Consider the following 23,897-nt stretch of genomic DNA (forward strand, 5'->3'; position numbering starts at 1 on the left):
AATGACAGTAGGGCCACGATGACCCGTTTGAAAAGCGTCGGTGGAGATGCGCATTTCATCTGAAACTACGTCTAGCCCAACGGACGCTACAAGCGCCAACGCATGACTTCCACAAGTGCGCTTTCCCTACGCGCACGCGAGCCAGCAACACACGTCTGGGAAACGTCACATCTCAGTCCAAGATGTTACGAGGAGCGAATAAGCCCATGGTTTTGGACATGCTATTCACATTATAGTATTTTTTATCAGAACAAATATTTCAGCTCTCTGTTGATGCATATAGGGGACAGCAGCGGTTCTTATACCTACCGTTGAAGTGCAAACCAATCTTCTCCGAGATTTTACATGGCCGAGTAATGCACTGAGCTTGCTATCATGACGTCACCAGTCCACACTTCGCTCACTATATCTCGTACTTTTTAGCGTTCGCTTAGTGTAAGTGAAACTCTAGCCTACTCGCCATTTCCACGAACTTGCGGTGAAGTTCCGTTTTGTAAACGAATGCTTGAAACATCGAATTTTGCTGAACGCGAAAACTTTGTCGTGGTCTATTTGCGCGTATATTCAAAAGTGTAAAGCAAAGTATTAAACGAAAGCAGCTATGTCATCTCCCTGCGCGTACGTGACCAGCGTAGCGGAAAGAACACCGCTTCCGAAAACCGGCAGGCTACTCAGACAAGGCAAGAGTATGACAGCACAACGTCTAATAGTGCGCATCGCAAGCATTCGCGTGGGTTAGAAGTTGCGGAGGCGAGACGAAAGCTTCTACAAGTGTCCTAGTCTCGAGTCCTAGCAACACAGCAACACTGACAGTGGGAAGCCGGATGTGCAGGTTTTCTTGACTGGTGTGGCGTACGGACAGCTTCTACAAGGTTGATTGGTTAGTGCCGCTAACGCGGTAGTGTGCAAATTTCGAGGGCACACTTGTAGACCATCCTAGTGCTTTGGCAATGTTGTAGTGCTCGCTTGCTCATGCTAATTATCATATACCTTTTTCCTCGATATACTAGGCACCCGCGGCTACTTCAATGCCTGTCAGTTCCTGTCAGTATCGCCGTACCGACAGGTAGGAGTCCTTCCGTACTGAAGAAGCATCGACGCACGTAGCTTGAACAGTGCCATTGTTTATACAGTTGCTTAAGGCATACGTACATAATGTACAAAACGCTGTTCTACAGCAAAAAGCAGAAATAAAACAGAACACTGTCCACTTTGAACATGTACAAGACATCAAAAGCAAGCCGACGTTTTCTGAAATGCAAAGAGCACAATGACCGAAAAAAAAGAATGAGAAGACAATCAACACACTGCAAAATATCCGATTCACATTTCAATCTTTGCTGTGACGTATGAGGAGCAACGAACGTCGCATCTCCTGTCGCGATCGTGACTAGACAGGAACTTGGGACGAGCACACGTAGCACATCTTACATCAGGTCGCTCCTCTATATGCAGAGGTAACTTCACTGATAGGTCTAGCCGTAGTCTGAAGAAGTACAATCATGCACCCCAATCCCCCCCCCCCCCCCCCATTTGAGAAAACACGTCCTTCCTGTGGACACTGTGTTGAAGCCTCTTAACATGGCGACAAGCCACTGGGATTGACGCCTCACACAATAAGTAAAAAAAATTAAAGGCACACACTGTCTGCTTATGTAGACGCCTGGGCCGGCTTGCACGATAAAGTTGGAGCTAAGTCCAGACTTAAACGGTCCAGACTTAAACAAGCCGCACGCTTCGGTTCGGCTCGTGGATCACCAGAGGGGCTTCCCTGAACGCCCTCAGCAACCACTTGGGGTATTTTTCCTCGTAACACAATCTTAAGCCGCAAAAAGCAATGGTACGGATTTTACACAGTGCAAGATTGACCGAATGTTTACATCTCACCGCGAGGACAGGTCCAGCGCATCTCTGTATTTTCTAATTTCTCGACTTAGGTACCGGGCGTCCTTGTGTCTTATTTAAGACGGCCTAGAGTCGTAATCGTACAAGCGACTTATTCAAGTTAAGACTAAAGCCCAGTCTTGGCTCCAGTCTTAAGTAGCCATGCTAGCGGCCTATCCTTAAGACTCCAGTTAAGTCTGAACTTAGCTAAGACAGTCTTAAGATCGTTTGTGCAAGCGGGCCCTGGTATCATCAAGAAGTTTCCTTAAAGCGCTACAATTGCTGCTTGCTCTGGCAAGATGTACAAAATGTTCTTGGGTTTTCGGGTGTGACATTTTGGGGTAGTGCTGTATGAAGGCACTGACATTTATGAAATACTCAGCGCCAGTCCATGCCGCGATTGCATATTGAAAATGAGTGCGGATTGATTTGGAGTCGCTAAGTGTAAGCCTATGCTAGCATCCAACATTAACATATGAAGAATAAAAAATTATCTTTCTTTAAACAAAAATAAAAATTTGATTGAATAATGCATAGAATAAGAGCAAGAAATTTTGCTAGCCTTACATTTTTTAATGAGCCTGCTATTTTAAATTATGCTTCTGTCTACTTCACCTTCCGAAAGAAGCGGAAATCTAGCGAAATTTCATGTGTGCGCCTCGATACTACCAACGCCCTTTATTCTATTTTTAAAGCTTTTCAAGTATAAGATCGCGGAAGCATCATCGTGGTATGAAGACGGTGCACTACTTTTTTTCTAAGGTGCACATCCATACATACCCGCTCTTTCATGAGACGTCGATTTGTCTTCCTCGGTACGCAGGATAGCTCTAAGTTTAACAACAGCGTTAAGCGAGCTGAGTCATCGAGGTAGCCATTTCGACAGTGTCGTGCGGCACGGACGGCACGGTGCCCCCGGAGGCCACAGGTCTTTGTACGTTTTGCATTGCACTGCGAGACTACACCTAAGGCAACTCAAGAACTAAAGGCTTAGGCCATTGCTTCCGGTTGCTGTCACATGTTCACCGTCGAATTTTGCGACCTCGATTTCCTTCACTGCTTTAGCACCCTTCTTAGAAATTTCGAATGATGATTCAATGGGGTTACTAATTGGAGAGCAATATCGGTGATTTCTTTTTTTTTCTACTGGTAACTCTTCAACTATTAATGTGTAGTGTTTGTCCTCACATGGAGAAAGGAAGGTTAGTCGACTCCTTTCATGCCTGCCATCAGTGTCCACGAGAAAGAAACTGTATACGACTGCGTTAACGTTCTCGAACCCATTGTTCAAGGCGCGCCATGTAATTCTGGTTTGGTTTGGTTTATGGGGTTTAAATATCAAAGCGACTCAGGCTATGAGAGACGCCGTAGTGGAAGGCTCCAGGCATTTTGACCACCTGGGGTTTTTTTAACATGCACTGACATCGCACAGTACACGTGCGCCTTGCTTTTCGCCTCCATCGAAAAGCGGCTGCCGCGGCCCTCGTGTAACTCTGTAACACCAAAAGGTTGTAATGAAAGCCGCGCAATGGCAGTGGCATTTCCTCATTTATTGCAGCTGACCTGCGTGAGCGAAAGTTCTGACCATTTCATTTTCATGCGCGCTGCTTCTTAACCATTAAAATTATTAGCAAAACAAAGGACCAGTGAATAAGGCTTCAGTCCCTACTAGAGTGCTAACAACAAAACAGGTCTGGCCACCGAATATGGCCCAACGTTTAAACAACAAGAGTCATTTTACTATCTTCACAACTTTGCACATATCTCCGCACAACTCCTGCAGAACTTATGGCATGCTATAGCCGTCGGAACAGCCACAGGAAACACACCGAACGCTGCTTTCTCTTACAAAGGAAAGTGATTTCCAGATAAAGCAAGCATGTAAAATGGATGTAGTTATAAGAAGAATACAGTTTGTTTGTTTGTTTTATATTCCACAACACGTAGTCCAAATGAAATAATGCAGAGTACATGCCCTCAATCCAAGATGGCATTCTATTTGGAAATTGAGGATCGCCGCTTCGTCCCATATCCTTGCGCAAGTCTCAGCAGCGCTCACTTGGTGCATCTTCAATGTACGCTGAACCTTCATAAGTACGCATCCATATCTCGTTGCATACTTCTGCTGAAGCCGACAATGCCGCTAGCAAACATAATACATCATGGGACACGGGTCACCTTATTCCACACACAATTCCAGCCGTAAACCTTGGAGGAAGCAGTGTTGCAAATCCCTTCAAAAGTGCATGCACCGAGGGATGAACTTCCGTGAAGCTTCCAAAACAAGGTAAGTCGATCCACGAAAGCAGAAGAGCATATGACCACTCCTAGCTTGAACATCACAGCAGAACAAAGCTAAAGCCTCCGCTGCAAACTTGTCATGGCTGCTTTCCAGCATCTACGCGCTGAATCTCAGCTAGGTCATGACATAATCTGCGTCATGACATAGTCATATGTCATGACATAGTCACGACATAATTTTCATAATCTGCGCTTCACATCCGCCTCAAATTTCGGTAGGAAACAAGTCAACGCAGGAAAGCAGCGATTTTCTACAGTACATAGTGCACATTTCTTTACCTGCTTCGATCTACTTGCGTGTCTAAAAATAACGGCATCAAGGTGATGGCACGTGTGCGTTCATTGCTTTAGCTTCGAAAGTTGCTTTCGACGACGCTATTCGTGGAAGGCACGAGCCTTATGGCCAACGGTCTGACGTCGCCACTACGACGCGATTAATTAGCCACCATAACAAGTCCTCACACAATGGGGCCGTGTTCCCTCGAACTGTTCCCTAGCTCTCCTTCTGCTTTCAAGTCAGCAGAGATGGGAGGCCCGATTGCACTGCCACATTTTCTCTCGCTGGAATGGAAGAGACGCTGCACGGATATGCGGAGGTACTTTGCTGCTCCGGTCCGCCATATTTCTGATGGCAGCGAGCTGACATGTTTCTTTTCCTCAGGGCGGCCCCGATCCAGCAGCGAAGTTGCTAATGAGCACACTAGCAAGTAGTCCGACGTTCTTCCTTTCCACTCAATAATTATTATCTGTAGTCTTCAGCCGGCTTCACTTGGTGGCGCACTTTTGGCTTCCGGAACACTTCGGGGCCTTGAGCTTCTTGCCGTGTTTCCGTTTCCGCAAACCTGTGAAGACACGGGAAGGAAGGTGAGCGACCCCATGGTCATCTACAATGTTCAAAGCTGTGAAATCGCCCCTAGAGGCCTCAAGCCATTCTATTCATCGTAGAAAAAGCACTTCAAAGTGAATAGTAAAATCGCAAGAATCTAGTAAGACGCTTATGCAGCGCCTAAGAGTTGACGCGATAGCCTAAAAGCTCTTCCGACACGTTTGGCCACTGTTGGCGCACGGCATAGTCTACCTTTCTGAGAAACAACCTATAGACGATTTTAGTTTCGATACCTGGGCGCAGCCATCTTAGTTTGATGGTGGCACCCCGTATGAGCCAAATTGGGAAAGTCCGCTCCGGCTCATATTGACGCCATCTTGGGCTGTGCTGTGCGTGTTGATGCTGCGATGCGGCAGTGTAAAAGTGCTGTTTCGCGGTATTTTGGCGCTATTTTGTGTTTTATTTGAGCTCGCCAGCGAACCGTACACCATCCTTTTTGCATGGCGGCAGCTGTTAGAAACAGCATTAGCAGCCGGGGCGAGGGCGAAGGGCTGCGATCCGCTTCCGCAGGTCGATCTCGTCAGACTTAACTGTGAGGATGTGTCTGTTGTATCTTTCATGATGCATGTATTTTCAATTATATTTTACAATCGCAATGGTAACTCCACACACAAACGCATAGCGAATGAACCGTATAAGGACAGCTACCGAACGCGGAATACAGATACTACGAACGATGCTTTCCAGTCATCGCCACATTGATTTAACGTGAAGTGCGACCCATTTCCGGTCGTGTATTTCCTCTCTATAGTGCATATGTATATCTGATAGATTTTGCGCTGCTTTCAATTCGCATTAAAGGCACTTGCAGCGTTCATCGCGGTTACGCCGCTAACAGAGCGCGTACCGAGCTTGTCGAATGCATGCGTGTCTGTGCATGGTGCACCGGCGACAGAGTGCGAAAATCGTAAGATAGAGCTGTCCTACTTCAATAATTTACAATTTCAAGTTGAACCAGGGTTCAAGAACCGCACATAAATGAGTTAGCGACTAAAGTCCCATCCGTCGACGTTTTTATATGCAGCCTTGGCGTACGTCCGGTGGCGCAACAACATCGTATCCCCGTCCCATCGTAGCAGCGTCGTTTGCACGACGTATCGTTGAGCAAAACGTCGAAAAACGTGCGCTCTCAGCTGCACCACGAACGAATACGATGAATTCGCCGCACATACAGCAGCGCTTACGAAAGCGGCGCCGCCCGCTGGCGCGGCGGACTATGGCACTCTCGCTGAGCGCTATACTCCCTAGTCGCCGCTAGGCCTAAATTGTTTCGCATCGAAGGCATATACCCGACGGCGCTTTGTTATTTCTGAGCGCTAGACTAAATTGTCTCTCGTGGAACTGCCTTACAGCTGATTTCCTTGTATCAGTAAAAGAAAGATGTAAATTTCAGTGACGGCTTAGCAGCGGAGCCAGCGTGCAGACGATGAGCCGCGCTGGCTGTGTTGAGAAACTTGTTTTTATTGCAATTATCAACAACACTGTGTGGGTTAGAAATCTGTAAGAAAGGAATTACTTTTTTTTTTTACTGTCGGCTTTTTGTTCGTGACAAACATGTTTTACCACGCTCTTCTGCCGTTGGCGGAATAGATCCACCGTATGGTTGTCTCGGAGGGATTGCGGAAGGCACGGCCTGCCCGGGATGGCCCGGCGTGCGTGTTTACTACAGCAGAGGAAGTAAAATGGGCATCATATTCGTGAGTACGTCATTGGTACTAAGTCTGTCTGGTTTACTCAAAACGTTCATAGGCTAATTATGGTGAAGCAGAGACGTATCACAGCTGCACTCAGACTGTCGTTGCATGCTTCCCGCATACGCTCTCGGCAATCATCTGGCGATTTCTTGGATTGTTTGTGCAGTCCACGAGCACGCATTGCTGTCCCGATGACATTAGCACTAAAAGGGGCGCTAATAAAGGTATTTAAAGTCTCTCAAACGACAATATACCGGGGTGCAAGACCGCTCTGCTATGCATGAAGCGAGCGAATGCACAGCCCACTCGGAACTGGCAACAATGGGCCGGCTCATTGGAGAGTATTTTCCTGCTCTCCTGCTTGACCTCAGTAAAACGGTCTATATAAGCTATCGCGCAAAATTATCAGGCATTCAGCTCCGCTCAAATCGTTCAAGATGTGCGAGAGCAGTCTTTGGCATGGTTTTGCATGGTTTTGGTTGACGGTTCCACATTGAGAGACTGCAACAAAGTCTGGCGAAATGTTAATTACCTTTAGTTATTTGAGTTTTGAAGAAACGAAAGGCTCCGTGTCTGTCTATTTTTCTCGTTGTAAACCTACACTTACAATCTACGGCATACAGTTGGAGGCTCACATATGCCGTGGGTTCGAATACCTGTCGCAAATTAGCCTCCCAAGTAATCATGAGATGATTGCGAAATTGGAAGCGAAATGATCTGAGACAGCGTTGAACGCTACGCAAAGAACGGTTTCGCCACAGTTTTCATACGAAATCACGTGCCTCTTTTCCGACAAATTTGGAGCAATTTCAAGTCACGGCGAAGCGTTTTCTATGGAAAACGTGTACGATATCGCGTGATACCCGCCGAACCCCGTTTCTTACAAAACTGCAGTTAGCCCCCAGCTGATTAAGCATATAACATAACCAGAGGACGATCTGTATCATAGCTATTTGGTAGTCAGCCTCGTGTCCAGTTCTCATCCTGGTGGTGCCTTTCCGTTACGCTGTAATTTAACCCATCATCATTATCACCATCATCAGACGGACTATACCTCTTGCAGGGTGAAGGCCTCTCCCATATTCCTCCGATTAACCCGGTCCTGTGCTAGCTGCATCCATTTGACCCCTGCGAAATTCTTAACCTCATTCGCCCACCTAATTCTCTGCCGCCCCTGCTACGCTTTCCTTCCCTTGGAATCCAGTTTGTTACCCTAAGCGACCATCGGTTATCCTCTCTTCGCACTACATGTCCTGTCCATGCCCATTTCTTCTTCTTGATTTCCACTAGAATGTCTTTATCTCGAGTTATTTCTCTGACCGACTCTGCGCGCTTCCTATCCCTTAACGTTACATCTACCCTTTTTCGTTCCATAGCATTTCTGCGTTTTCCATTGCTTTAATATAATCTATTTTAACATTAAACTTGTGCCAGTTCGCATTACCGCGTGTTTTTAAAAACGGAGAGTACCCTGAAGGCAAAAAAGAATTTGATCTGGGGCCCTGGGGCGGAGTAGTCGTTGAAGTAGTGCTCCGGCACGGCGGCTGAATTTCCCACTGAGCCTTTGATTTTGGTGTTTTGGAACACAAACTCATGTTTGTGTATGCTGCCCCCACGCTCATAATGGGCCATGGCCAAGCAATATTGGCAGATGGTTTCAATGACGCCATGACAACTTATGTTATGGCCGGACTGGCTGGAGCTGCAAACTTGGGGAGCACTTTAGATATGAGAATTAAACACACCGGGCCTCTAGCTCCCTAGTGAGACACATCAATACTACTATGTGCGAGCACGCTTGGTAAGCTTGGCTAATGTGGGACTTTGTATCAATGTCCGGAGGTGTTTAACACAATGTATGCGAATGAGTATGTGCGATCCGACACCAAACCGAAATAACTAAAGCAACAGATTATCATTTGGCCTAACCATGCTAAATCGGCTGTCATTTTTCCTTCAGCTGCTCCGTGGACATTAAAGGGCTTAACCTTTGCGGAAGCTGGATGTGGTGGAGGATTGAGCCATTTCTACTGGGTAGCACCTTATTGGTATTGTGGGTTTATGTTTGGGAGTGCAGATTCATATCTAGCTTGCTTTGTTGATAAGGGCTCAGTCATGCATTTTATTGAAAAGCACTAGACACCTGCAAAGCCATAAGAGAATAAGGGGCGGCTTTTCCCTTCTGGTAGTTTAAACCGGCAGGTAATAAGCTCAGCGCAACTCTTTCTGACGGGGCAAGAACGACTAAAAATGGGCACAGCTATCAAATTCACACGCTACCCCACCATACCACCATCGGGCTCCATTCCAGCTAAAATCGAGGTGTTTTTCCTTTTCAAAGCGCAATGGCCATCTGCAACCACTGATTCCCGCAGCTGATGACACTGACTGTTATCGCCACTGTTAGACCCGTTAGTGAAGCATTTTTATTCTATTTATTTATTACACCCTCATGGTACACAATACGCTATGACGGAGAGGAGGGGGGGGGGGGGGCAAATCTAAATAAGTGCAACTAGAATACAAATATAACACATGAAAATAAAAATATTTCAAAGCAACGATCAAAAGCAAAGTTGTTTATTTTCCATAACACCAAGGTAGAATAAATAGTATCATTTTAAAGGAAGTAATAAATAAAATAACGCTCCAACTGAGGGGACGCATTGCGACGCATGACTGAGGACCTGTACATGGAAACAATTTCGCCGGGACGGGAAATTATTGTGAAGAAAACCAATGCTCCGCAGTCTCGGAAGGTAACAACAAGCAGCGCGGCAACGGAAGTGTTCAAAGAACATATTTGTCTAGGACATCTATTGACCAGTTATCATGAAAATGAAACTGAAATATCATCATCATCATCACTCGTCACCCGGACTATACCCAATGCAAAGCAAATGCCTCTTCCAGTTTCCTCCAATTAACCCGGTCACGTGCTAGTTGCATCTAATTTCTCAATCTCATCCATCCACCTAATTTTCTGCCACCCCCTGCTACGCTTGCTTTCCCTTGGAATCCAATTGGTTACTCTTGGAGACCATGGGTTGTTTTCTTTTCGAACTACATGTGCTGCCCATGCCCGCTTCGTCTTAATGTCGACTAGAATATCAGTAAGTTGAGTTATTTCTCTGACCAGGTCTGCACGCTTCCTATCGCTTAACGTTACACCTGCCAATTTCCATTCCATTGCCGTCTTAGTGGTCCTCAATTTAGGTAGAACCCTTTTCGTTGACCCCGTTGTTTCAGCTCCATAGGTCAGTACCGGTAGGATGCAACTGTTACACACTTTCCTCTTGAGTGATACCGGTAAGCTGCTACTCATAATGTTAAGTAGCTTCCAAATTCGCTCCAGCCCAATCTTATTCTCCTAGTTATTTCCCTTTCGTGGTCCGGATCTGCGGTCGCTACCTGTCCTAAGTATACACATTCGCCTACTGCTTCCAACGGTTTGCTACCTATTTTAAACTTCTGTTTCTTTCCCGGGCTGTTTAGCATTACCTCAGTCTTCTGCATATTAATATTTAGGTTTACCTTCCTGATTCTCCTGTCTAGATCATTTATCATCAGTTGCAGTTGGTCCCCTGAGTTACTTAACAAAGCAATGTCATCACTGAATCGCAGATTACTGAGGTATTCTTCACTGACCCTGATGCCTAACTGCTCCCATTACATGCCTTTGAATAAACTTTCTAAACAAACTGTAAATAGCACTGGACAGATCGTGTCTTCTTGCCTAACACTTTTCTTAATTGGAATTTTATCGCTTTCCTTATACAGAACTGTGGTTCTTGAGCAGCCACTATAGATATCTTCCAGTACTTTCAATAATGGCTCACCTACACACTGATCTCGCAATGCCTGCATGACTACCGAGGTTTCGGCCGAATCAAGTGCTTTATCGTAGCCAATTAATGCTATGTACAGAGGTTAGTGATATTCCCAGCACTTTTCTTGTCACCTGGTTTACAGTCTGGAAATGATCGATGGTAGAGTACCCTTTCCCAAATCCTGCTTGATCATTTGTTTGATTAAAGTCTAAGGTCGTCCTGATTCTATTAGCGATTACCTTGGTAAATACCTTGTACGTAACTGATAGTAAGCTGAAATAACTGAGAGAATAAGATCGGAAATCTTGGCATTTGAAAAGCACTCTTCTAATGTCATGGATCGCAGCTTTTAACTTCCCTCAAGGTCAAAGTGCATGATAGTTGTAACTTGCCGGGGCTACTTTGCGAGGCACAAACTTGAAGGCTAATGAAGAAGCTCAAAATTAATTGAAGACAGCGTAGACCACTTTGTTAGGGGAAATAACAGGGGCAGAGGTAAGATGGATTAAAATAGGAGATTGGATTGAGCTTATGTTAATGATATTCTACCTGATACAAATAATATACAAGGATGAGTAAGACCTCTGCTGCGGAGAGTATGTAGCTAGTGGTCCTTTCAAGGAACTCTGTGGCAGAATACCCAATCAAGAAAGATAAATTAATTTGGTGTAATCACTAGCAACGTTTCTTCTGCACAGATAGGTCAATTGTCAAAAGAGGTGAGAACGTCGTTAGCTCTCTTCTTATCACTATCTAGAAAAGGGATACAATTCTTAGATATGGACACATTTCATCCTTTTCAGCAGTAACAGTGAACACGTGTCTTGTTTTCTTTTTTTTTTTTTCCTGTCGCGGTCTCACGCACGATTCCTTTGTGTTTTTCCTTCTTTTTAATGCTGAAGGTCATTATAAGTCCTGTGCTTTCACGAAATGAAATCAGGTGGAAGTCTGCGCTGTCTGTGTGCCTGTTCGTGTCTCTCCGTATCCCGCCTCTAAGTGCCGCTTTCGATTTGGTGAAACTATTAACCCACTAGGCGACCTTCCTGTCTTACCCGAGCAAAAACCTGCGGACCCGCGTGCATTTGCATTCCTCTCCCGTGCTACGCGACAAATCCGGCATCTCGTGGTCAGCACGGCGCCACATCGGGGGTCATTTTACAGGGGGCGTTCTGCAGATTATACGCATACGCTGAGCCGAGGCTACTCACGGACAAAGTTGTTGTTGACGACCTTCTCGGGCGACTGCTTCTCCTGGAGCTCCCTAGTGAGACACTGGACGAAGGCCAGCGCGGCCACCCGGAAGAACAGCTGCTGCACGTTCTCACCTGCGCTCGGGAGGAGAAAACCACTTGCTGCGTATCTACAAGCTGCTTTGTGATGCGCGCAAACCAACAAAAGATTAAATCGAGATTTTCAAAAACAAAAAAGCGTATTTGTATAATCATGGATTCTTAGCAGCTTGTCAATGAGCACTTTATCGCAGGGAAATGTATTAGGCATAACGAACGCGACAGCGGCCCACGGTCCTTTCTGAATAAATTATGATTAGGACCCATTACCATGCAGTCCTAAGAAACAATTTTATTTGATAGAAGACACGGCACGCATAACAGCCCCGCTTGCTCCAAGTGCGTACAAGTGTGCCTTGCGTACATTAACCAGTAGTGCTCATGGCACACCTCTGCAACTCCATTTTATCAAGTTAAATCATTTCAAGCAGGTGGCGGCCTGCAATTCGCATTAATTTTCATGCTTTATTCCCTTTCCTTTCGCGCGCCACTTATCGGATGCCTGAGATTTTGTCGAGGGCTCCTGCGGCTGTGATGTCATTAGCCTGTCAACCAATCAGAAATCGGCGCTCACGGCTAGCGACGGCAGCACCGGCTTTCCGCAATACGGTCAGTCTAACGTTATCGTTTAAAACAGCTTTTTCTATTAAACCCTGTCGCACAATTTAGAGCGGCTACCCAGGCTTCGTGTCGAAAAATGCAACCAGGAAGGCGTATTTCGCATGAAGCTAGTGGGCAGATCGTGCGGCGTTGCCAAGACGTCAGCAGAGCCACAGACGTGCTGGGTGTACTCCACAGGAGTACAACGTGACCTGGTAGAGAGGCTTCATCGAATTTGAGCAATGTTGCCAGGAGAACGGCACTTGTGAAAGTTAAAGTTCACCAAGTAACCTAAACGTTTTCTGGTGAGATAGTTTCTGCTGCAGTGAAATGACGCAGTCATGGGATCTCGAATAGCTAAGTCATAACCCCATTGGTGGATTAAAGGTAAACATCCGCCTCACGTTCTGGACGTTACAGGCTTGTACCCTGGTGCAGACAGATACCCCCCAGCTTTCCAACGGATACAAGGGAGAAGAGGAAGATAAACCCCAAGAAAGAATATGAGGCAGTGGCTTCCGCGCTATATGTGACCAGTCCTTAGCCTCTGGTGACCTGAGTTGTATACTCGACGGCCCGACGTTGGACACGCGAATCCAAGCTGACCATAGCGGCCTACCACTGCTCGAATGTAGAAGGCTACAATCCCGCAGATAGGGATCTCGTGGGCATATGCCCACAGTATATGGCCTAGGTTGGCCCCCTGCTCGCATATCTTTCAATAAGACGTGACTACTGCATGATACCTATGCACCTATGTAACCGGAATTGTGAAAGGAATATTTCCTGGCAAAACGGTTTCGGGCCAAACCGTTGCTTTGATGGGTCATAAGACGCGCTCCGCAATCAAATAAGTGTGTGTGTGTGTGTGTGTGTGTGTGTGTGTGTGTGTGTGTGTGTGTGTGTGTGTGTGTGTGTGTGTGTGTGTGTGTGTGTGTGTGTGTGTGTGTGTGTGTGTGTGTGTGTGTGTGTGTGTGTGTGTGTGTGTGTGTGTGTGTGTGTGTGTGTGTGTGTGTGTGTGTGTGTGTGTGTGTGTGTGTGTGTGTGTGTGTGTGTGTGTGTGTGTGTGTGTGTGTGTGTGTGTGTGTGTGTGTGTGTGTGTGTGTGTGTGTGTGTGTGTGTGTGTGTGTGTGTGTGTGTGTGTGTGTGTGTGTGTGTGTGTGTGTGTGTGTGTGTGTGTGTGTGTGTGTGTGTGTGTGTGTGTGTGTGTGTGTGTGTGTGTGTGTGTGTGTGTGTGTGTGTGTGTGTGTGTGTGTGTGTGTGTGTGTGTGTGTGTGTGTGTGTGTGTGTGTGTGTGTGTGTGTGTGTGTGTGTGTGTGTGTGTGTGTGTGTGTGTGTGTGTGTGTGTGTGTGTGTGTGTGTGTGTGTGTGTGTGTGTGTGTGTGTGTGTGTGTGTGTGTGTGTGTGTGTGTGTGTGTGTGTGTGTGTGTGTGTGTGTGTGTGTGTGTGTGTGTGTGTGTGTGTGTGTGTGTGTGTGTGTGTGTGTGTGTGTGTGTGTGTGTGTGTGTGTGTGTGTGTGTGTGTGTGTGTGTGTGTGTGTGTGTGTGTGTGTGTGTGTGTGTGTGTGTGTGTGTGTGTGTGTGTGTGTGTGTGTGTGTGTGTGTGTGTGTGTGTGTGTGTGTGTGTGTGTGTGTGTGTGTGTGTGTGTGTGTGTGTGTGTGTGTGTGTGTGTGTGTGTGTGTGTGTGTGTGTGTGTGAGAGAGAGAGAGAGAGAGAGAGAGAGAGAGAGAGAGAGATACTGCCGCTAATACTGCCCCTGGGAAGGCACATTGTGAGAACCCGCGCGACGTGTGCGCGTAACGCGACGGATCACATTTACATAGCGACGGTTTGTTTCATCCTAGGGGATTTACCTTCGAAACTGCAACAGCGTTTACGCAGCCTCTCCCAAGCTCATACGCACCGCAGAAAAAAACCGGCTCTTCAGAATGTGGGACGTCAGCGCCATTTTAGTGCGCTAGCACTATAGGCCCTTGCATCGTGCGAGGAAGAGGTCAAAACACCGCCTCTCTGGACTGTTGCAAACCGGTTCCGCTGCCGCTTCCACCGAGCTGACGTCAGGCGCACACAACAGCCCAGCGAGAATTATGCAGACGCACAAGCGGCCCTCGTTGCAAAGGTCTATTGATAGCAACCTCGAAAAAGAAGAAAGCTGCTTAAGTGCATCAAGCCTCCAAACTCAAAAAGAAATGAATATGGTCGCAATTCTGCTGAGATCCCGCGGCGGCCCGAACAGATCTGCTTCGCTGCCCACTGCACGAGAGCAAACTGCGCTAACATGCAGCCGATCGTCCTCCGCATGCTTTAACGCCAGTCTCTCACGCTGTGCATTGCACATCGTCGTTTACAGTTTGCTTCCATCCTTACGGAATTCATCCAGCCCAGACCGCTATCGAACTGCCCTTTTGAAGGTGCGTTAAGCGATCACAAAAATTTCGACTGCGCTACCACTAAGTTCTTCACTCACCAATTTTACCGAACTTCGTCCGAAGCCAGGCCTTCAAAACATAGCCTTGAACCGACATCGAAATTAAACGCGACGAGCTAGCGCAAATATTTCGTGTCTAGAGCTCAGTCGGGTGTAACTATTTTTCTCGGTTGGTGAGGAGAATGGGTACGCCAATCTCACCATTACCGGTAACCTGGAGAGGTGACTTTCTCCGTAGTACTACAGTCATGTTTTGAAGCCAACCCGGCAGACAAAAGACTTCCGGCGGCTTTCGCCTAGCCTACATTCCTTGATTCAATACCATTGCGGAAACCGAAGCACCTTAAGTGTAAAATTAAATCGTTCTTAATGTCCTCATAGCAAGAGTAGATATCTCATTATATGCTTCGACTCGTTCCAAATGAACTTGCTAAGACGGGCAACGCCTCTTAATTTAACTGTTATGTTAATTTAAATATTATGTTATGATTGTGTAAATTAAATTGATTGCATATTTTTTTTTAAAGTGCTTGACTGCGTATCGCATGCCGTTTATTACATAAACTTGGTTTCCTCGGAATCCACCACGCTGTAATTACACGGATTCGCGATTACCTGTTCGATAGATGACAGCATGTTGTAATTAATGATGTTAGATCCCACTCTGCAGATATGACTTCCGGTGTACCTCAGGGGTCGGTTTTGGGACATTTGTTGTTTTTAATTTATATTAATGATATTGCCGAGAACATTGCCCGAAAACTCCGCTTGTACTCAGGCGATTGCGTCGTGTATAGCCCAATAGACACCGAACACGATGTTCGCACTCTGCAGCAAAACCTAAAGAGCATCCATCAAGTAGAAAATGATACTGAATTCGAATAAATTTAGGTATGTTGCTTTTACACGAAAATTTATGAATTTAGGAAACCCAGTGTGTATTTCAGAGAGCACCTTACATGGAGAACCAACATTGACTATGTGATAGACAAAGCATCCAGAATGTTGAATTTCTTCCGGTTTAATTTCCACAAAGTCCCAACAAGTATAACAAAATTGTTGTACCCTTTTAGACCTGCTCTTAATTATGCAAGCGCGGTATAGGATCCACGTATGATTATATTATCGGATAGATTAGAACGCGTATATAGAACCGTTCAGCCCGTTTTGTCGCCATGGATTACGACTTTCGACACAGCATATCAGTAATAAAAGAATGTATTGGCTGAGAACTTCACGGCAATAGGCGCATGCGCAGTAAACTACAAATCTTCTATCGCATCTATTTCAGCAAAACCGAGATTGATGAACTATATATGTTCAGCTGCCACATTTTGTATCTGCACGTTGGATCATGCATTTAAGGTGCGTGAAATCAAATGTCTAACTAAACTTTATCAGAACTTGTTCTTTCCGCATGTAAGACCTGTTTGGAAAAAAGCCCCCCAAAATTTCATTGACTGTACCTCTGTGAAAGGGTATCGCGTTTTTATTCATAGGATCACTGAATCTTAACTTGGTATAATTTATTGCACGCGTGTGTGTTTATAATTTTGCTGTATTTTATGTCTGTTCCATGCGCAGTTTTATTGTCCCATCTCCTGACGATAGCACTTGTAAAGCTTGATTTCGTTGTACATCCCCCTTGCAATAATGCCTTCGGGCGCTGCCGTTATCTGTGAATAAACTGTGATGCTAATAATTTTTTATCATTCTCATGGCGGTATTACACCTCTCGTCTTATGCGCAGAATATATAGTTCCAAAGCGTCACCTGGCAAGACGCGCGCTGCCTGCGCTTGTGCATGGTTATCTTCCTTCGAGGTTGCCGATAAGCTTTACGTCAGTATACATTGTGCCTCACTGTCGATACAGCGAAGTATTGTGCAACTGATACGGGTTGGATGTATCTAGGGTCGACTTTGTAAAGAAAATTCTGACACAAGCGTTACAACACAAAAGCCACCATTCAGCATCTAGCGCATTTCCCTAGCGTAAAAGCATTTCCCTAGTGTAAAAAGAATAGGAGCTAAAAGCCCCTAGGTTGCTCCGCAATCTTTTGTGCTTTCACAACGGATCATCTTTCTATCAACCATTCAGCGAACGTCTGGCGTTGCACACACAGCTTTAATATTTAGCGCAGTTCTGTAAGATTAGTAACCTAGTCGAAAATTCCTATACCTCTTAGCCACATTGAACTGCAGGAAGATATCGTAGAAAAAAAAATGGTATTAATTCCCTGAGCTTCTTCGCAAACCCTAGCGATCTGCTTAAGATTGCGGTCATTACGGTCGGTTTAGGTTCCTTCCTACGTATTCTTCAAACCAAATTTTCTTTCGTAAGATTCTACGCTTCTTAAATTCGGTTTTAAAAGTACGCCAATGAAATCTACGCATTTATTGAGTGTCGGAAGTTTACTGTATATTTTAACTGCTGTACACTATAAGCTCTACGCTGCAGCTGAATCTGTAGTCAGACATATTAACTACCGTTCTACATTTTCGCATTTCGAAATGCAAGGCACGCGAAACTGGGAACATATTCTCATGAATGAGTAGCCTACCGTACGTATTTCAAATCGCTTTATATATGACTGTGAGAGACAGCTCAGAAGCAAGAGTACATAACCCCAGAAGTCGTTTCTTAGTTTGGCTATTAAATGATAACGCTAGCACCGCGGCCGCCAAGAAGTCCTTGGAGCGGCGATGAAAGGTATTTTTTTACGAAACTCGGATATCCATGTAACATAGCCGCTTATATTTGAAAAGTGTGATCAGATTGAACGTGGGGAAGCTATCAGTACCTTCGTGGCACTTTCTGCGAACATTTTAACGATCTGTGCGTTTAAATTTCCTTTCTTCAGTTGACGTATGTACACGATCTAGCACCGTGAAGTAGTCCCGCACTGCACCACATACCCTGGCCCTGGCTAAGTGCAACGAAGAACGAAGTACATCTGTCGCAGCCCCCCCTCCACCCCCCCCCCCCCCCCCACCTTCGTCACAACATTACATAAATATTCTGCACTTACACGTCCAAACACATTGCAGACACTAGTGTTGCCTGAATGTATTGGCGCTCTAGCGCCGCGCATTCAGCGCGCGCAGGTGGCTATGCTTTCTTTGTCGTGCAAAAACTGTGCACTCTAATATAATTGTTATTTACAAAATTTTGCAAACCCCCCGCGAGGCATTTTTGAAGTTTCCGCCGTCATAGAGCTACAGTTCACCCTGGTGTACACCAATCCTGCAGCAGAAGTTAGTGTGCAATCTTCGCGCTTCGCCAAACCCACCTGTCTTGGCGGAGACGGACCAATACTCAGCGTCTAGCCTGCGGGCGATTTTGGTGGCGTCTCCTTCCATGCCGTCCAGGGAGCCATCGTTCTGCGAACATAAAGTAATAGTAAATTACTCCCAGGTACACGAACGTGCTGATCGGCGCGTCCTTCGGGCACCCTGAGCGTTGAATGCGAAGAGCGCTCAATTGGCTTGTGTGTGTTTTCGCTTCGCTGCGCTGATATCCTACAATGAAGCAACTGAAGTTCCTTCTTCAGTTGCTTCACTTTGCTGGCCAGCATTTTCGTTGTTGTCTTTTTACAGGCGTCTTGATGTCTACGCCGTATGACTTACTCGTATCTCTCGATTAAAACAAAACTTGCTGGCTCGCCCTTTTCAGTGACCCCGAACAGCCGCTCTTGAGAACGAAATCGTCTGGGCGATCACAAAACCATCGCATCACAAGTGAAGGATGAGGTTACAGTGGTACTATACGAAATCGGACGTTCGCGACGGACTGTGGGCTAATGAGTAATTGATATAATAATGAATAAAGTCTTCGTGCGTAATGATGTGCTGAAGTGTTAAGTCAAGCTGCTGGGGACCGTCACTTTATGAGCTGCATTTCCGGCTGAACCATTGGTGGCGAATTTTGTACTCTTGCACAGTTTTTCGGAACCCCTGACGTGTCTTTTGCCCACCACCTTCGTTAAAAATAAAGGTAAACATTCATAGTGAAACCTAACAGCGTTATGCGCGGGCAATTCGGTAACATAATTATTTGCTGATACCTCCACGTCGAGGTTTGTGTCATTGTTTCACGGTTGTTTGCGGATATGTTTGCCTGCACACAGCCCGACATCTTTTTAGACTAGCTAGCTGATAGTTTCTGCAAAGGTGTCCGGAAGGTGCGTCACGCACGCAGTGAAGATGCATCATTCTAGGAAAATGTATAGACAAATACAAGGAATGGCAGAACAGAAGCCCGGCGTTTGTGTTTCTACTCTGTCAATCCTTTTCTTTTGCGCAAGGTTTTTCCTGGAATCATGACCTAAGTCCAAGCATCTATAGACCAGATCACATATAAAAATCTCAAAACGCAATCTGGCGCCTAGGAGCATAGCAAATTGCACATGTGGGTAGCCGCGAGGCTTCGAAATGCAGAATGCGCCATAATTTGTGACTGTGAGCCCTCATGGAGTCACTCACAAGATATGATCACTCGAGTTACAAATGCATTTAAGGAGGTTATTAGCCCGTGGAGGCTACCTCCAATCGATCAAAATTGTTTATTTCTATCTTTCGTACTAGTATATCCACCGCCTATTTCAATGCTGTCACACAGATGAGTGCAGATAACATGCAGAAACAGTGAAGCAACGCTACAGCTGCGCGCTGCAGTTCTTTCTTTAACCAAGAAGCAAAACTGATAGAGGCTTTTTCTACTCGGTCGGTGCGTGGTCGAGAAAATGCTGTGAACACATCGCGCAGCACACTCACTGAAAGATACGCACATATCAACGACCACATTTCACACCTTTCTTGACACCGGTCACAGTTTGCAACTCTTCATGAAAAACGATAAAGCACGTACGCTTCGATCTGGCACATCTATCGACACACGTAGAGAATGCAGGACACAGCGCTCTAAAATCCAACTGCTTCTTTTGCGCTTATTGTTACTGTAACCGCTGCACGACACAGCTGCTCAGATATAGTTTTTGTACTTGTAGGAGCTTCACATTGACGTGTTTATGCCCTCACGCAGCTTACAAAGCCCAATCGTTCAACGCAGCACATTTCATTACGTTTTGCCAGTCGAGAGAGAGATGACACTTGTTTTTCTTTGGCAGTATGCATTATCTGGTTTTGGCTCGAAAATGCCGTATTCCACCATTACCATTTTTTAACACACAATAAAATGCAACTTCCGCTCTGGAGATGTTATACCATCTATCCAATGTGAACACTTCTGTCTGGTGATATCACCCCCTGCCGGCCAGTGGCTGAATTTTCAGGAACTGCGGCGCAATGACGACTGCATAGAGAAAAAAAAACGTTGTCGTTTGGACTTATCCGCCGGTTATAGTACGGTGCGGAGGTTGATGTAGGTCGTGTGCTTGGATGCAACATTGGAATTTGTGAAGGCATGAAGCTGGGCTAGTTGGATTTTGTTCAGCATAACTGAAATTCGCGCACAAAACCGCACTCGTGGTGTGTCCTGTTCTTTTGTCTATTTCTATGCACGAATTTCAGTAATGCTGAGGAATAATATGCTTGCGTGAGGAGGTCTGTCTTCTTTTGTCCGTTGCGCTTTGTTCTCTCCCTATGCTGCCGTCATTGGGTATCATGCGTCAACCATCTCGATAATCACTTATTCTGAGCGTCTGTTTTTCATGAAATACAACGCATTGTTCCCGATGAGCTGGGCGCCTAATACTGTCTATTGATAAAGAAAAGGGATGGACAAGCGCACGGTAGTCTTACTAGGAGGTCCTTCTTGGTGCCCACCAAGAAGCGGAGAGGTTCGTGACCGGTACCCGTGCTCTCCAGGGTCTCTTCCAGCCACTGCGGTGTGTTGTACAGGCTGGACGCCAGTGACAGGTCGAACACCAGGATCACAACTGCGTTCCGCACGTGGGATAAGAAACAGGCGAAGGAAATTCTGGCGAGAGTTGTCGACGGTAAAGGCGGTGTTAGTCAGAGGCATATGATCGCCGCACCACCTGCCAAGCCTATATTTGAATGCGTACTGCCGGGAACAAAAGTCTCCGGGACGCGTAGGCTGAAATGCAAAACCTTATCACAACTATTAACCAATGGCTTACAATCACACTTGTTCAGGTGAAGATCGCGCTAACACTCACATGGGCAGCTAACTGAGTAGATTACTGAAAACCGTTGCACTGTGTAGAAACCGCTTTTTATGCGTCCAAGAGGCTCTTGCTCTCGATAGTACATTGCGCGGCCACGTCTGTTTGGCTTCGAGCCAATGGGCTGGAGCCCCAAATAGCTACATAACGTGAGCCAGCCCATGTGTCCTGATCATTAATTGCGTCAGCAAGCACTGCAGATAATTACGACTAATACGAAAGTGTGACAAGAAACTAAGTGTTTGTAAGCAATAATCGCAATAAGCAGCAACTACGGCGTTTTCCGTTATGAAAATTACACGAAAGCTTTCAGTTCAAGCAACAGTCATTTGGGCACGTCTACTTGGTAGAGTTCAAGAGTACATGGTCCACGGAATGTGGCGCGTTTGTCAATGCATAACCAAGAAGCGAGTTTTTTATTACAACGCTACAAACGTATAAGCTTACCACAACTTTTACAAGCAAATCGACAGCTACAATGAAAAAAACGCGTGCACAAAACTTACCCTGAGCCCCTCGGTAGTAGGCCGAGGTGATGCTTCGGAAGCGCTCCTGGCCAGCCGTGTCCCATCTTTCGGAGAAGAAAGAAATATATTGAGCACAAGTACGGAGACGAATGTGAGGAAAGCTACTGCTTTCGGCTCCTGACAGGACTATCTGAGGTATACTACTGCCCCGTGAAGCAAACATACGGCATGGAAAATTGCAGAAATTTAGCTTTTGCTCCTAACAAGAGAACATAATGTCTGATAGCTGCTTACACCCCACTATGGGAAAGCTTCTTCATATGATGCCAAACTTATGACATCATATTTTCGGTCTTCTGTTGGTTATTTTTCAAGACACGCCTATACATGAAGGAAGAGCCAGTGTTTATTTATCAGAGCTGAGTTCCCGTGCTTAAAAGATCTCTGGTTGCGCATCGCGTGTTTACGTCAAGTGCAAAAGCGGGCATTCTAAATCTTTGCTCTAATTTCCTGAGACAGAAGTCAGTGTGGAAAAGCTACCCTAAGGCAGAACTCTTAGTCGTCATAGCATAAATCGTCCATTTCTAAACTCGCTGAGCGAAAGCTTTGTTTCTGATGACGGGAAAATCTATTCAACCAGACAGGGAGCACTTCGCCGGGGTGGCGCGGTGGTTACGGTGCTCGACTACTGTCCCCAAAGATGCGGGATCGAATCCCGGCCTCGGCTGCCGCCTTTCGATGGCGGCGGAAAGCAAGGCGCTCGTGTGCTGTGCGATCTCAGTGCACGTTAAAGAACTACAGGTGGTCGAAATAACCACAGTCCTCCACTGCGGCGTCTCTCATAGTCTGAGTTGCTTTGTGACGTTAAATCCAGAAACCAACCAACCAACCAGAAAGGAAGTGGAATTACTAGTCTTCAGAGTCGTCTAATAGAAACCTATTTTAATTGTTTTCCTGGAATAGCAAAACCGCGCACTTTTTATACTGCTGAGATCACGTGTAGACTGCTCGCATCAGGATTTCCCTCTTTGCTTCCGCCGCTGAACACAACAGTTCTGCGAGCAGCACAATGACATGCAGGTATTACCCTTTCCCAAATATTTGCAACGCTGCGATAAGACGCAAATTAAGTGTCGCTGCTCAGAGGTACTGCTCCAGTATTTTTTGCATTATGGCGAGAACATGATGCCTACCTGCGACAACGTCTGTTCGTGAGTCAGCGGCACAGACCAGAACATAGTCGAACTTCGATATAATGGAATGTAATGAACAACGAGATTTCTTCATAATAGAGGCTCAAGACTGTGGTTTCATGAACCTAGAAAACAAGTTTTCGGAAAGTAGTTTCGGCAGAGGGGAAACACAGATCTACTCTGATATATTCATGTCCGTTTTCTTGTAACTGTATCCGATACGGGCCGCAATAAAATAGAGTAGGTGGCTACGATTTCGTCCAGGGCGAATATTTTGGTCGGCTTCAACTCACAGCTCCCGAACACGCAGGCCCTAAAACTGATACATATGACAGTAGCTCCATGCGGGGAACGCATATCACAAAGCGATAGGCTGGATGGAAATTGCTTTACATCTTTCTTTTCCACAGCACGACCCTGTGAAACCAAATAACCTCGATATGTGATGCCGTAAAGAGCAGCGAACGCAGTACAGACCGTCTATACCCATGCCATTAATTTCACACACAATAAAGCTAAACTGAAGAAACGCGCGCTTGCAGTGGCCGAAGCCCAGCGGGGAACCTGGATAGCGGGGGAACTGCAATCTGGCGCATCTAATCGGGACGGAAGTGCTGGACATCATTATATATTTGCATTCTCAGCCAGAAATAGTCAGTGGGACTCATGGTTCTTTCTTTAAATGCATCTGTAGGAAAATGTTATTTCATAAAACAGAGACATCTAATACAGTTACTTCTATGGAAGCTTCCAATACGAATTCACTGCTTATACTCGTTATTTCATCACAAATCGTATCTACAGCGAGGTTGGACACAGCACCTGTGAATGGTAGCCCACGAGGCCGCGTCGAACGACAGGCCAACCCTTCTCGCCTCCGCATTTCCTAGCTACCCGATGCCTGTGAGGGCTGGACGAGAACCCACTATTCTGTGGGGAGCTCTGTCATCTCCGGGAAAACCGTGCGTTTGCCCACAAAGCAAACGAAAATCGCCCTGCGATGGTACCGCATTTCAAGTACACTCGTACCGAAGTTCCCATGTAATCAGCATGTTATAAGGCGGAAAAAAAGGTTAGTGACACTGCCGCCATCGCCGGCCGATTTCGCAAGGATACCATTCTGCGACATGCTTTTTCGGGCGCGGACCCCAAAGGCTAGATTCAACCGCCACTAACAG

At 46.0% G+C, this 23,897-nt stretch overlaps 1 protein-coding gene across 1 annotated transcript in view; it reads right to left on the reverse strand.

The window, feature by feature from the left end:
- Positions 1-1,538: 1,538 nt before the first annotated feature.
- The window catches only part of RabX5 (RAS oncogene family member RabX5), a 58,432-nt gene continuing 36,073 nt past the window's right edge, over positions 1,539-23,897 (reverse strand). The window contains exons 5-9 of the mRNA XM_084597418.1: positions 21,566-21,630; positions 20,674-20,810; positions 18,204-18,294; positions 11,804-11,920; positions 1,539-5,027 (exon numbers count right to left, since the gene is read on the reverse strand). Coding sequence (XP_084453544.1) covers positions 4,951-5,027; positions 11,804-11,920; positions 18,204-18,294; positions 20,674-20,810; positions 21,566-21,630 — 487 coding nt within the window. The 3' untranslated portion in view covers positions 1,539-4,950. The remainder of the gene's footprint in view (positions 5,028-11,803; positions 11,921-18,203; positions 18,295-20,673; positions 20,811-21,565; positions 21,631-23,897) is intronic.

Source organism: Amblyomma maculatum, chromosome 3, assembly GCF_055883805.1.
Source record: "Amblyomma maculatum isolate TAMU_Amacu chromosome 3, ASM5588380v1, whole genome shotgun sequence".
NCBI lineage: Eukaryota > Metazoa > Arthropoda > Arachnida > Ixodida > Ixodidae > Amblyomma > Amblyomma maculatum.